The following is a 13,802-nucleotide window of genomic DNA, read 5'->3' as shown; positions in this document are numbered from 1 at the left end:
TGACCTGGCCAGTACATGGAGCAGGGAATGCAGCCTCTCTGACCTGGCCAGTAATCCACCCCATGTGAGCTGGGTGAGACACAGAGTAGCAATCCAACCCATGTGAACTACCTGGGACATGGAACAGGGAATCCAGCCTAGCTGGGAGGTGGAGTAAGAGAGATGGAACAGAGAAACCAACCCATGTGCGTGGCCAGGACACAGAGCAGGGAATCCAGCCCATGTGAGCTGGTTGGGATATGGAGTAGGGAATCCAACCTTTGAGAACTGACCAGGACACAGAGCAGGAAATTCTATCTTTTGTGAGCTGGCCAGAACAAAGAGCAGGGAGCCACAGCACTGGACACAAGGGGGGTTCCTGTGGCACAAGAGCTGCAGATGTTCTTTGCTGGACAGATGTTGGACAGCTGTATTCCTGTGAAAATGCCCCTGATGTGAGAGTGCAGAGTTGGGGCTCACCAAAGCTGGTTTTTGAGCCCACATTGTTTCTAGAAATTCATAACATCACAGACTGGTTTGGGTCCACAGGAACCTTAAAGCCCATCTTGTTCCACCCCCTGCTATGGGCAGGGACACCTTCCTCTATCCCAGGTTGCTCCAAGCCCTGTCCAGCCTGGCCTTGGACACTTGCAGGGATGGGGTAGCCACAGCTTCTCTGGGCAGCCTGTGTCAGGGTGTCCTCACCCTCACAGGGGAGAATTTCTTCCCAATATCCCATCTAACCCTGCCCTCTGGCAGTAGGAAACCATTCCCCAATGTCCTGTCACTCCAGGCGGTTGTGAAAAGCCTCTCAAAGCATTTGTTGGTTTGTACCTCTGATGAAATCCCTTGGGGTGAAAAAGCAGCAGCCCACGGGCCGGATCCCTCCTGCTTCACTCTCGTGACAAACTGGCTTCCCTTTCCCTGCCAGGATTACTACAGCAGCGGGTACTACCCAGAGGTGGAACCAGCCCAGGCACCGCCGCAGGAGACGAGCGCCGACTCCTCCTTCATCGACGACGAAGCGGTTGGCACTTTGTCTGTCCTGCTGTGGAATTTGGCTTTGAGCTCTCCCAGAACACAGGACCCACTTGGCAGCCATGGTCCTGCCCCCGCAGCACATCCTGTGCTTCCCCTGGGATGGGCCGGGTGGTTGTTCCGTGGGGTCTCAAGCTGTGGTGTGGACATGTGAGTCCTTCCCACAGCCTGCTGAGCTCCTGCTCCACCCAGGTCTGCAGGCTTGATGAGAACAGAATTAATTGTTTGGGTTGGAAAAACCCTCCAAGATCATGGAGTCCAGCTGTTCCCCCGGCACTGCCAAGGCCACCAGTAAACCCTGTCCCGGTGTGCCACATCCACACAGCTGTTAGATTGCTCCAGGGATGGTGACTCCATCACTGCCCTGGGCAGCCTGTGCCAGGGCTGGACAGTCCTTTGGGTGTAGGAATTTTCCCTATATCCAACCTGAACCTCCCCTGGCACAACTTGAGGCCATTTCCTCTCGTCCTGTCCCTTGTTCCCTGGGAGCAGAGCCCGACCCTCATGTGACTCCACCCTCCTGTCAAGGAGTTGTAGAGAGCCAGAAGGTCCCTCCTGAACCTCCTTTTCTCCAAGATGAGCCCTCTCAACTCCCTCAGCCACTCCTCAGGAGTTCCCCAGACCCTTCCTGTGCTCCAGACCCTTCCCCACCTCCATTCCCTTCTCTGGACACACTCCAGGCCTTCAACATCTTTCTTGTCATGAGGGGCCCAAAACCGACCCAAGGACTCAGGGTGGGGCCTCATCAGTGCCCAGCATGGGGACAGTCACTGCCCATGGCCATGTGGCCACAGAATGGCTGGTACAGGCCAGGTGCCTCCCTGGCTCTTAAAACAAGACACTCAGGACTCCAGGGGTCTCCTGAGCAAGGCTGGAAGCAGGAATAAATGGCTGTTTTCAGCATAGGAAAATGAGATGATAACCTTCATGCTAAGTAGCTTTAGATACTCTGATCTACAGCAAAGCAGAAATCTCCTAAAGTTAAAAATCCTGTCTGGAAAAGTGTTGCTGTGCCTTGTCCCTCACTGGAGGGAGCAGGGGCTCAGCCCCTCGGCCTTGTGTCAGGGTGTGATGGGTGGGTGTAATTCCAGCTGTTCTGTTCTTCCTTCAGTTCAAGCGTCTGCAAGGCAAGCGGAATCGGGGGAGGGAGGAGATCAACTTTGTGGATATCAAAGGTGATGACCAGCTGAGCGGGGCCCAGCAGTGGCTGACCAAGTCCCTGACGGAGGAGAAGACCATGAAGTCCTTCAGCAAGGTGGGGTGGAGGGCAGGGCTTGGCTGGGGTTGGGACCTCAGAGCCCAAATCAGCCCCAGCTGGAGCTGTGTTGGATGCTGGGCAGTCACTGGGGTGGGGACAAGGGACCCTGGTAAAGGATGACGTATGAGAGATCAGGAGAGCTCAGAGCATGGTGTGTGGGTGGTGAGGACCAGCCAGGAACTGCTTCAGATGAAGAAATCTGCCATTTAATAGGGAACAAATGGTGCCTGGGATGGCTGTGTGCAGGCCCCGGCCTTGGTCTGCTGTCCAGCAGTGTCTCTCCAGGCTGAACACTTCACCTCCTTTTGCTTTCCAGAAAAAAGGAGATCAGCCCACGGGACAGCAAAGGAGAAAACACCAGATCACATACCTGATCCATCAGGTGAGTGGCTTCCCCTGGTGTGGGAGCCAATCCAGGTGGAATTTCAAGGCTTGGCAGCACAAGGCCAGAGTGGTGGAGGTGCTGTTGCAGCAGCTGGGGACCAGGGGATGTCCCTGGGAATACTCTGTGCCCTGGGTGACCCACAGTGGGACCAGACCAGGGGCTGTCTCAGCCCTGGGTGAGATGTGCCATGGCTCCAGTGGGGCCAGAGGTGGGTCCTGGCCCTGAGGGGGTCCCGGCCCTGAGCTTTCAGCTTTGCTTCACCCTTCCCACGCGTGTCCCGAGGCTCTGGGATCCCGTCCATATTCCACCCCGGGGTTGTCGAGTGGCTGCTGAGCCCATCCCACAAGAGAAGCTGCATTTCAGCATGAATGAAATGCCCATGCAGCCCAATTAATCCAGGCCTCTGTCAGGATGATTGTGTGCACTCCTGTAACGAGGCTTCTGGCTGAAGGGCTCCGTAATCCGCGTGAGCGGGGCTGGAGGAGGCCGGAATGCTGCTGAGTCACTGAAATGCAGAGCGTAACAGCATCCTCTCCGTGTCTGCAGGCCAAGGAGAGAGAGCTGGAACTGAAAAACACATGGTCTGAAAACAAGCTCAGCAGACGGCAGACTCAAGCCAAATACGGATTCTGACACATCTGTCCCACTTTTTGGCTGGCGTCCCGCGTGACCCGCGGTGTCCCACGTCTCCCGGGAGATGAGCCAGGCCCCGCGCAGGACGGGGCTGCTCGGCGGGAGGGAGGACACTGAGCTGCCTTGCCTGGCAGGAGGAAGGTTCATTGCAAGCCAGTCCTGATGAAACTCCACCTGTAATCCTTCCCTTCCCTCCTTGTAAACGATAACGTGGAAGGTTCCGACCAACCGAGGACGGTCCCGAGGTGCCGCAGGGAATGTGCCAGGAGCGAGGCTGGAGCTCCTGTCCTGTGGGAGCAGGGGCTGCTCCTCCCGCTGCCAGACCCTCCGGCAGAGGCTCAATAAACTCCCAGTTCCCACTTTGCTCTCCTGGACTCGCTGTGCGTTGAGGGTGTCGTTTTTTTTTCTAAGAGACGGTGAGTTCCAAGAGCAAGCCCGGCTTTGGATTTTTTATTTTGTCCTTATCTTTGAGACATCCTCGTGGCTGCTTCCTCATGTCTGAGCCACTCCAGCTCTCCTCTCCTGCTGATGATTTTGATATCCTGGTTTTTAAGTTGGTGTCCACGGCCTGAGCCACTCTGAGGGGACACTCCAGTGCAGGACAGTCTGTGAGAGGTGTCCCCGCGTGCAGGACGCACACGGTGGTGAGGCTCTCCTGCCTGGCACACTCAGGGCTTTGGGCTACCCTGAGCCACGTGTGTATGTATATTCTCCTTCCTTTTTCCCCCTTCTTTCCTCCTCCCCCACAGTGGTGCCCCAGGCTGTTCCCAGACTCATCAAACTGAGTGTCCCAGTGTCCTGCTGGGAGTGAGCTCGGCAGTGTTTCCTCTGGGCACACACAGAGGAGAGCTGCCAACTGTACATTTTTTTTTTCCCAGCTTGTTTGTATCGGTTCTGTTCCAATTAAGTGCTGACTTTATCCTCCTGGCTGGGAAGAGGAGACCATGTCCAGCCCTAACTTCTTAAAATTAAACCTTTTTTTTATTTAAGGAATTCCATCAAGGTGATGCAACTGCAAATCCCGTGCAGCCCTGCTGGCCTAGTCCATGGATCCAGATCTCTGTGGCATCACTTTGTTGTTCACCAAACCGTGTGATGCTGAGGGGAGCAGAGAACTGGTCTGGTTATTTAACTTACATTCCCACCACTCTGGGTTATACTTGTAACCACAGCTGAAACGGCCAATATTTGTTTTTCCAGTAAGAAAAACTCCTGAGAGGGGTTTTTTTCTCCTATGTTGTCTGTTAAAAACAAGGAAACCCCCTATGACTGAAGTCTTTTCTTAGAACACTTTAAACTAATCTCATTTCTAGTTTAGTTCCCTGGATGTTTAGTACTTTGCAAAGCCCGTTTTGAGTATTTGAATGATCAGAATAAAGTTACTGTTGAGTAATTTATTCATATCTTGTATGTACAGCGAAATCCTCCCAGAAGAGGTTTGATAAAGGAATAAACTTTTGAATGAAGCCAACCAGCCCCATTTCCATGGCAAGGGGCTCAGCCCCTCACCCGGGGTGTTTGCTGCATGGGGCACAGCCTGTGTGTGCCCAAACTGCCCTTTATCAGGGATTGGGGGGTGCTGGAGGGAGCTGGGAGAGGCTGGAACTCTCATTTCCCGTTGCAGTAACGGCTCAGGTTTAGCACTAAGGGGAGTTCTGAGGGCTCATGCTCTGCTTTCAGCCTTTTAAGAGCAACAAAATTCAGGTTTGTGAGCAGTGATTTTTTTTTTTCCCCCAGAGATAAAACAGCTACAGCTGCCCCAGTCCTCCTTTTCCCTCTGGAAAGAAGCTTTGGCTGTCCTGGCTCCCTGTTCCCTTCGAGCTGGGCACACCAGGGCTGCTGACAGCATTGCTGTGGCTTGGTGTCATTCCAGCTGGGATTTGTGCTCCACCAGGTATCCCACAGGGCAGTCCTGGCTCTGTACCATCCCACCAGCCGGGGTTGGTCCTCAGGTTTGGTGCTATCCCAAGTTTTGTGGCTGAGGAAGCAGGCAGGAGTTGGAGTGTGAGCTCCAGGCTGGGGAGGTTCGGTGTCGCTCCAGCTTCCGGCCAGTTTAACACTGGATGCACCAACTGTGCCAAACCTGTCCCTGTTTTTCCTGCAATAGCCTTTTCCACCCTCATTTAATGAACAGAAGTCTCTCGGAATGTGTTCACAGGTAAGTTAACTCCAATCCCCTGTGTGCTGTTCCTCAGGGCTTGGGAAGAGTGTGGGGCTCTGCACGGAGCAGATCAGCATCACAGGGCTGCTGGGGCCAACAGCAGCCTTGGGTGTCTCCTCCCAGGGCCAAAGTCTTCCTCCAGGGGGATGGAGGCTGAGGTTCCTCCTGCCTGGGAGCCAGGTCTTGTCCCGTGTGCTGGTGGCTCAGGGCTGGTCCCCAGGCAGTTGCTCGTACACGTTCTCGTCCGTGGCTGTGCCCCGCTGGGCCCTGCGTGTGCTCCGGCCGTACACGGGGTCATCCAACTCCAGCACAGGGCTCAGCACACCCTGCAGAATCCACGGGGAGAAGAGGTTGGATTGGAGAGCCAGGAGATGGCTCAAAGTTGGTCCTTCACCCTCCCAGCCCTCGGCTTTGCTCGAGTTACAAGGGACAGGAGTGCCAGGACAGGGGGGAATGGCTTCACCCTGACAGCAGGCAGGGCTAGATGGGGTATGGGGAAGAAATTCTTCCCTGGGAGGGGGGGGAGGCCCTGGCACAGGTTGCCCAAAGAAGCTGTGGCTGCCCCATCCCTGGAAGTGTCCAAGGCCAGGCTGGATGGGGCTTGGAGCAACCTGGCTTAGTGGAAGGTGTCCCTGCCCATGGCAGGGAGGTGGAGTGAGATGAGCTTTCCAGTCCTTTCCAACCCAAACCATTCCCAGGTTTCTGTGATTCTCCCTGTGCTCCTGGTGTGGAGCAAACCCTGACTCCCTCAGACTCCAGAAGGCCTGGAGACTCCTCAGTCCCAACGTGACTCTGATGTCCTATTGGGACTGAGCAGCGACCTGCCCTGGGGGACCCACCTCTGTGCCCGGGCTGGAGGCTCCTCTCTCCGCCCCGTCTGCGGTGGGAGCCGCCGGGAGCTGCCGCCTCTTGTAATCCTGGCTGGACAAGCTGCGGAAGAGCCGGCGGTGGGGCCGGGATTTGGGGGGCAGCGTGCTGAAGGTGCCTTTGGGCTCCCTGGGCAGCGGAGCGGGCGGGTCCTGCCGGGCCAGCGCCACCTCGGAGTAGATGTTCTCCTCGGGGGCGGCGCGGGGGCTGCTGCTCCGGGCCATGGCGTAGAAGGGGATGGGCTCCTCCGGCTCGCAGTAGGTGGGGGGGCTGGGGGCGCTGCCCTCGCGGGGCTCAGCGTAGATGTGGAAGCACATGAGCTGCTGGTACTTGGCCTCGGGGGACACGGGGGGAGCAGTTTCTTTGTGCACCCGGGCGTAGGCACCTTCGGGAGCTGCCGCGCTGCCGGCGGGGCTGTGCGGCCCCTGAGCCACGGCCCGGGAGCTGGTCTTGGCTGGGAGCGATGGAGGGGCACTGCGAGCCTGGGCAAGAGACGGGACAGGTTGGAGATGAGGGTCTGTGGTGGCTGGGGCTGCGTGCCCCGTCCTGGCTGTGCCTCTCCACCTGCTGAGAGCTGTGGCCGGGCTGTCCTCTGGAAAAATGCCTCCACCCCCCTGCTCTGCCCTGTTACCTCCCTGGGGGAGCCCCCCTCGGCGCTGGGCTCCTCAGGCTGGGCGGGGACCGGGGCTGCTGGTTTGGCTCCCGGGGGCTCCAGGGACACAGGGCTGTACTCCGGGAGTTTTGCGGGTGGTTCGCTCAGCGGGGAACGCGCAGCACTGCTGCCAGCTGGGGTCTGCGTCCCTCCCCGGGGCTCGTCTTCCTGCAGGGAGAGCAGAGAGATGCTGGCTGGTCTGGAGTGCTGCCCGTGGGCTGGCTCCTTGCTCCCGGTGGCCAGGGTGGCTCCGGTTCCAACCCTGGCTTTCATGATGCTTGGACTTCCCTTGGCTTCGTTCACCAGCTTGGGAAAATCACCCCATCGGTGGCAGCTGGAATGACTCCAGGGCCGCAGGGGCTCACGAGGGGCTGGGGTCTCACCCGTGTGCAGGGCACGGGCGCCGTGAGGAACTCGTGGTACGGCACGATGGGGGCCGTGGTGTGGTGCCGCAGCAGCTCGGCCAGCTCGGCATGGGCACTCGGCTCCCCCAGGATCACGTACCGCCCGTCCGGCAGCTGGTCCAGGACGAAGTGCCGGCAGCGATCCCTGCCCCTGGAGGGAGAGGGGACGGGATTGGCACCAGGGAAGGGAGGAGATCGAGCACGTCGGCCCCTCGGACGGGGGCGGGATCCCTCACCTGTAGGAGAGGACGAAGCCGACGGTGCTCTCGCTGAAGCGGACCAGGAAGCAGCCCAGGGGCCGATCCTGCAGCAGCTGCTCTGCCTCCCTGTGGGAAGGAGCCGGGAGCCTCTCACCCTCACCCCCTCCGTGAGATTCAGGGATCCAGCTCCCTGTTTTGGAGCCCAGGGATTGGGATGTTGAAGGGGTGAAGGGGCCACCCAGTTTTCTGCCTTGGCCTCCCCCTGCTTACCTCCGACTGAGGAAGCCATGGAACCAAACTGGGAGCTCCCCCTCGGGCCTCAACCTCCAGGCTTGTGTCTGCTCAAACCACAGCCTCGTCTGGGCACGCAGGGCCACCAGCTCTGGTGGGGACCAGGCTGGTGGGGATGGCCAGAAGGAACCTGGTGGGACCTGGAGGGAAGGGGACAGCAGCCAGGGCTCGGACGTGCCCCAGGGATGTTCTGCTCCGTGCAGGTCCACGATGACATGGCCCCTGCAGGTGTGTGAGCTCAGGAGTGGTGGGACAGCCCAGGGGGGCACAGACCCCTCATGTCCCCATGTCCTACCCTGCCATGTCTGTTGTGGTGTCCCAGGGACTGCTCTGCTCCCTGGGGCTGGACAAGGGTCATGTTGGCTCCTGGCTTGGCTGTGTTGTCCTCACTGATGGGTTTGAAGGTGGTGAAGAGGGGACGGTCGTCATCCATGGAGTCCCCTGTCCCAGGGAACGGGGAGAAAGGTTCAGGGCAGTGAAGTCTCTCCCGGGGTCCTGAGCTGTCCTGTGCCCCCTCACTGCCTGTAGGGCACTGGGGGGTGGGGGGCTCCATGACACCCCCTTCCCCCAGGTGCTGCTCTCACCAACAACCTGGGTAAGCATCACCTTCACCTTGAGACCCTCAGCCTCGGGCTCATCACCCTCCTCCCCAGGGACACCACCCTGGGCCCACCCCCCCCAGTGTGGATCCACGTGGCAGGAAGGGACAGTGACCCCAGGACCCCAGAGGAGAAAAGCCCTGGGGATGGGTGAGCTGGGTGGGGAGGAGGTGGGTGGAAAGTATGTGAATCCTCCAGTCCCCACAAAGTCCCCAAAGGTTTTAGGTCAGCGCCAGGAAGGGGAGGGAGAGGATGAGCAGCTCCCGAGGGACCCTGAGCTCCACCCTAAGCCACCAACACCTGGCAAAGCAACGTGAATCCCCAGCAGATGCTTGAGGGAGTGGAAGATGCTGGGGCTGGTTGGATCCGGGAGGCAAAGCTGAGTCAGAGGAGCTGGTAGAGGCTTGTCTGAGAGCAGGGGCACCCAGCCGCGGGAAAGGCACCCCGGCTCCACCTTTAACCTGCGGCAGCACCGAGCCCGGCCCTGCACCCCCGCGGGCAGGGGAAGGTGGGGAAGGTGCTGACAAAGCGAAACAAACCGACCCAAACTGCAGCAACTCAACTCGAGGAACACTGGGGAGGCAAATTCGAGTCAGGTCCTGCCTGGGCATGGCTGGGCAGCCGGGGACAACGCCACTGTCCCTGCCTCGCTGTGCGTCCCCCGGCCCGGGGAGGGGCCAGCGCGGAGGTGGGGGCTCATCCCTCCTCCCCCACCCCCAGCATCTTGGCCTCAGTGGGGCAACTCGGGGGGGCTCTGCTGCTCGGGGTGGGATGTGCCTCCGAAACCCTGTGCTCCTGAGGTGGGAACGGCTCAGATCAGACTTGAAATGGGCTGAAGGCTTTGCCCCGAGAGACCTTCCTGGGCTGGACTTCCCCCTTCAGAGGGGTTAAGATCTGGCCGGTAGGGCTGGGGCGGGCAGGGGGCACCGCTCCCTCCCTTTGCACCCCTTTGTCGTGCCCGTCCTCCATCGTGCCCTGGGTGGGGGGAGTGTCCCTGCACCGCCCAGCGCCGGCCGGGCCGTGTCCCCCTGCTCGGGGTTCGCTGCTCGGCCTCGGTACGAATCCAACCCCGGCCCCGACCCCCAGCCCACGCTCCTACCTCTGTCCGGCCTCGGTGGGCCGGGTGTCCGTGGCTGGAGGCGGTGATGTGAGCAGGGGGACAGGCAGGGGATGGGCAGGGGGGGCAGAGCCCCTGCCCCGCCTGTGCTCGCGCCTTCCCCTCCCGACGGGCAGGAAGCGGCAACCGAAGCTGCAAAGAGCCTTCGCGTGGTGGGGAGACGTCACGGGAAGGTGGCAGGGTGGCACTGGGGTGACTGACATCGAGCTGACACCGGCACCCAAGGGACAGGCTGGGCTGTGGCGAGGAGGGGGCTCCGGCCACCCTCCCACCGGCACATCCACACCTACAAAGGGCTCCCGTTCCTCCCATCCTCATCCTGGGACCTCGCCGGGGAGGGGGCAGCGGGGCTCGGTGTGCCCAGGGTCATGCCATGAGCCAAGACTTGGTCCTGGCATGGTGGAATCCAGCACCATCCCCCTTCCTCAGGCTCCGGCTGCCAGAGCCAGGCGCATTCCTGGGGCATCGGCACAGCAAACAGCGGCCGAGCTGCCTGTGGTGCTGCTCTGCCCCGTGCCAGCTGCCACCCTCGCTCCGGGCTGTGCCGGGCTCCAGCCGCCCCACGGCGACAGCGGTGCCAACCCGGCTGCGTCCCAGGGGGTTGAGGGGATTAGGGATTAGGAAAGGGATTAGGGCGGGGGCCAACTCATCCATCGCACCGGGACAGGGTTGGGTGGCTCTGCAAGCCCCGGGGTGGGGATGGTGCCCAGTGCCCCGGGCAGACCCTGGCACGCAGAGCCGGCTCTCTCCACCTTAAGAAACCTGTCCCTCCCCACAGCCTTCACACCCTCCACTCACTTCCCCTCCGCAGGGCTGGTGTCCTGTCAGTCAGGTTTCCTGTTTGGAACCCTCACCGGCACATCGGAAGGGGGGGACATCAGTGAGGGGACATCGGTGAGGGGGACATCGTCTTCCAGCACCTTGCCCCACAGAGTCCCGGCCACTCCTTCAGGAGCTGAGGTGCTGGAACCACCAGGAATTGTCCCTAAAAGGCCTTTTTTGGCTCCTCTGCGCAGCTGGGGGGGTTCCTCCAGAGCTTCGGGAGGAGGAACACAAAGAGCTTTTTTCATCCCGAGCCTGCCCCAGCACCCCAGGAACACCAGGACTGCGAGGCAGAGCCTGGGGCTGTGGGGGGCTGCTGGAGGAAGGTCAGAGCTGGAGGTGAGGAGTCCCAGCTCCCCACGACTTGCCGGGCTTGGGTGCCATCCTGGTCAGCTGGGGGGGTTTGGGGTCCTGCAGGGGCTTTTTGGTAGTTGGATGCTGACCTGGGAGCACATTTTCCAGCAGCTTGTGCCGAGGCCAGGCTGGTTTTCCTGGTGGGCAGCACCAGGATGTGGTGGGACAGGACAGCCCCTGCGGGTCCAGCTCTGCAGCCCAGAGCTCAGCTGTGGCCGCCGTGGCCTGGGGCCACCTGGGCCTCAGTTCCCCTCCCTGCCAAAGCAGCTCTGCAGCACGGTGAGAGTGGGCTCTCCAGCAAGGGATGGGGGGATTGGCTGCTTGTGTCCATCCCGGGGGACAAACAGACACACTGTCACCCCACGGACACGTCACGTGCCAGGGACGTTGGCCCAGCTTCAGCTGCAGCCGCCCCCGTGCACGTACCAGCCCTGGGACCAGCCGGCTCCGTGCGGTGCCAGGGCCCAGCAGTGCCTGGCTGGGTGCCCCCGCCAACCCCAAGGGGCCCCCACCAGCCCGGGGGGGCCACAGGACAGTCACAGTGAGCAGTGGCTGTCCCCTGTCCTGGACAGAGCGAGGGAGAAGCGCTGCTGGGTGCGGAGGAAGGCTCAGGGAGGGTAAGGGGGCACAGCCGGGGTGGGAGAGGGACAGAGTGAGGGGGAACCGGGCTTGGAGACCACTCACTGTCTCTTGGGGCCACTGTGGGGGGACAGGAAGGGTCCCAGCCCCTGTTTGGTGCAAGCAGAGCCCTGTGGGGCCGGGGATGCGCTGCCAGGCTGCATCCAACCAGTCCCCCCAGGGGCTGTCCCTGTGGGGCTCAAATCCATCTGGGATCTCCCCTGTTTTTCCTGGGGAAGGACCCCACCTCTGGCCAATATTACAGTCCTAATCCCTTTCTCGGTGACCTTGGACCCCGTTGGCCCAGGAAACCTCCTGCTCCCAGGGACACAGCGCTGGGGACAACGAGGTGGCCCCAAGACCAGGGCTTGGAGTCCCACTGCCCATTCTCTGCGTCCCTGCTGGTCCCGCTGCCCCCACTGCTGGAGCATCACCCACCCCCTCCTGCAGCTGGGGAAACTGGGGCATGGGAGGGTTGGGTCCTGGTGTTGGCCTGCTCTGTGTGAGCCCAGAGAGGCTGGTTTGTGGCTTGGAGCTGCTGGGGATGAGAGATGTCCCCCCCTCAGAGGGGGACGGTGCCAGGTTCAGGCAGGTGTCTGTCCTCCCCCCAAAACTCCTCTCCCCACTGTGGTGGGCTGACCCTGCCTGGATTCCAGGTGCCTCCAAAGCCGCTCCATCACTGCCCTCCTCACCCAGACAGGGCAGGGGGGATGTAACAAAAGGCTTCTGAGCTGAGATTAGGGCAGGGAGGGGTCACTGACCCACTAGTGCCATGGGCAAAACTGACCTGACTTGGGGAAATTAATTGAATTTATTATCAATCACCTAAGAGCAGGATGATGAGAAGTAAAATAAAGTTAAAAACACCTTTTCCCACCCCTCCCTCCTTCCTGGGCTCTACCTCCTCCTTCCAGAGGTGCAGGGAGATGGGAATGGGGACCCCAGTCAGTTCAGCACAGGTTGTTCCTGCTGCTGCTCAGGGAGAGGAGTCAGTCCTTGCCCTGCTCCAGTGTGAGTCCTTCCCACGGGCTGCAGCTCCTCAGGAGCTGCTCCAGTGTGGATCCCTTTTCACAGGTTGCATTTCCTTAGGGACTGCTCCAGTCTGGGTCCCTTCCATGGGTTCAGTCCTTCAGGAGCTGCTCCAGTGTGGATCCCTTTTCACGGGTTGCAGTTCCTTAGGGACTGCTCCAGTCTGGGTCCCTTTCCACGGTGTCACAGGTCCTGCCAGGACCCTGCTCCAGCTCAGCTTCCCACAGGGTCACGGTCCCCTTTGGGCATCCCCTGCTCCAGCGTGGGGTCCCCCAGGGCTGCAGGCAGGTCTCTGCTCCCCGAGGAACCCCGGGGACTGCCAGGGAATCTCCTCTGCTGCACCTGGAGCAGCTCCTGCCCCTCCTTCCTCGCTGACCTTGGTCTCTGCAGGGCTGTTTCTCTCACACAATCACTTTTTGCCCTCCCTTGACTCTTTTATCCTGAGGTGCTGCCGCTGTCACCACTGAGCTCGGCCTTGGTCAGTCCAGGTCTGTCCCAGAGCCGCTGGCAGCGACTCTCTCAGACACGGGGGAGGATTCTGGCAGCTTCTCACCCCTGCAGCCCCCCCACTACCAGAACCTGCTGCTCAGACCGCTGCAACCCCTCACCCTGTGCTTTCTTGTCTTGGCAGCGATGGCTGAGGGTGGCCAGCATGGGGTCCTGCCTGAGGGGGGGCCGGGGGACAGCCCTGACAGCACCCAGGTGAGCCACAGCCGTGGGTATGTGGGGGGGCCCTGCCCAGGGGCTGGGGGGTGAGGGGGTGGGACTCACAGCTGAGCTCACGGTGGTGGTTCCATCTGCTGTTAATCCCCCTTTTTTAAGAAACCAAACCACAGTGTTGGTTTTTCTCTGCATTTTGCACCCCCAGCACAGTGGGGGGCAAGGGGGCTGCTGTGAACCCCCTCCCTTCCCACCCCTGCCCTGTTTCCAAGCCCCCCTGAGCAGCTCCTGCAGGCCCCTGCTCAAGGGGTGAAAGTCTCCAAGTTTCCACATGCTGGGGAGTTTAATGGGAACTGAGAGAACTGGGCAGGGCCAGGACTCAGCTGCTGGATACTGGAGAATCCCCCCGTGTGTGCTGGGGGGGTTGGGGTGCTCTGTGGGATGGGGGTCCCTGCACCCCCAGCTCTGGCACGTCACCACAGCCTGGGCAGGCGGCTGAGCCGGGTCCTGGTGCCACCCTACAGGATGAGGCTGAGCCCGAGGGGGCTGCAGAGAGCGAGGGGCTGGAGGCTGCCCCGAGCCCAGGCAACGTGGAGGACCTGTATGAGCTGCTGGAGAAGCTGGGCAGGTGAGTGGGAATCCAGGGAGGTGAGTGGGATCCAGGCAGGTGAGTGGGAATCCAGGCAGCTGAGTGGGATCCAGGCAGGTGAGTGGGATCCAGGCAGGTGAGCGGGA

General features: G+C 60.7%; 2 protein-coding genes and 1 long non-coding RNA gene across 3 annotated transcripts in view; 2 read left to right on the top strand and 1 right to left on the bottom strand.

The window, feature by feature from the left end:
• Positions 1–23, bottom strand: part of LOC113959016 — a 2,191-nt gene extending 2,168 nt beyond the window's left edge. Inside the window, exon 1 of the long non-coding RNA XR_003531681.1 lies at positions 1–23. This exon is cut by the window's left edge and continues 127 nt beyond it. This is a non-coding gene — a long non-coding RNA (uncharacterized LOC113959016).
• The window catches only part of PRCC (proline rich mitotic checkpoint control factor), an 8,691-nt gene extending 3,995 nt beyond the window's left edge, over positions 1–4,696 (top strand). The window contains exons 4-7 of the mRNA XM_027667699.1: positions 911–1,006; positions 2,129–2,272; positions 2,592–2,657; positions 3,207–4,696. Of these exons, the coding sequence (XP_027523500.1) occupies positions 911–1,006; positions 2,129–2,272; positions 2,592–2,657; positions 3,207–3,293 (393 nt within the window). The 3' untranslated portion in view covers positions 3,294–4,696. The remainder of the gene's footprint in view (positions 1–910; positions 1,007–2,128; positions 2,273–2,591; positions 2,658–3,206) is intronic.
• Positions 4,697–10,720: 6,024 nt separating this feature from the next.
• The window catches only part of LOC113959012 (death-associated protein kinase 2-like), a 6,722-nt gene continuing 3,640 nt past the window's right edge, over positions 10,721–13,802 (top strand). The window contains exons 1-3 of the mRNA XM_027667701.1: positions 10,721–10,745; positions 13,039–13,109; positions 13,592–13,695. Coding sequence (XP_027523502.1) covers positions 13,041–13,109; positions 13,592–13,695 — 173 coding nt within the window. The 5' untranslated portion in view covers positions 10,721–10,745; positions 13,039–13,040. The remainder of the gene's footprint in view (positions 10,746–13,038; positions 13,110–13,591; positions 13,696–13,802) is intronic.

Source organism: Corapipo altera, unplaced genomic scaffold, assembly GCF_003945725.1.
Source record: "Corapipo altera isolate COAL_440 unplaced genomic scaffold, ASM394572v1 106, whole genome shotgun sequence".
Taxonomy (NCBI): Eukaryota; Metazoa; Chordata; class Aves; order Passeriformes; family Pipridae; genus Corapipo; species Corapipo altera.
The sequence above is the reverse complement of the archived record's forward strand: the minus strand, read 5'-3'. Positions and strand labels throughout refer to the sequence as shown.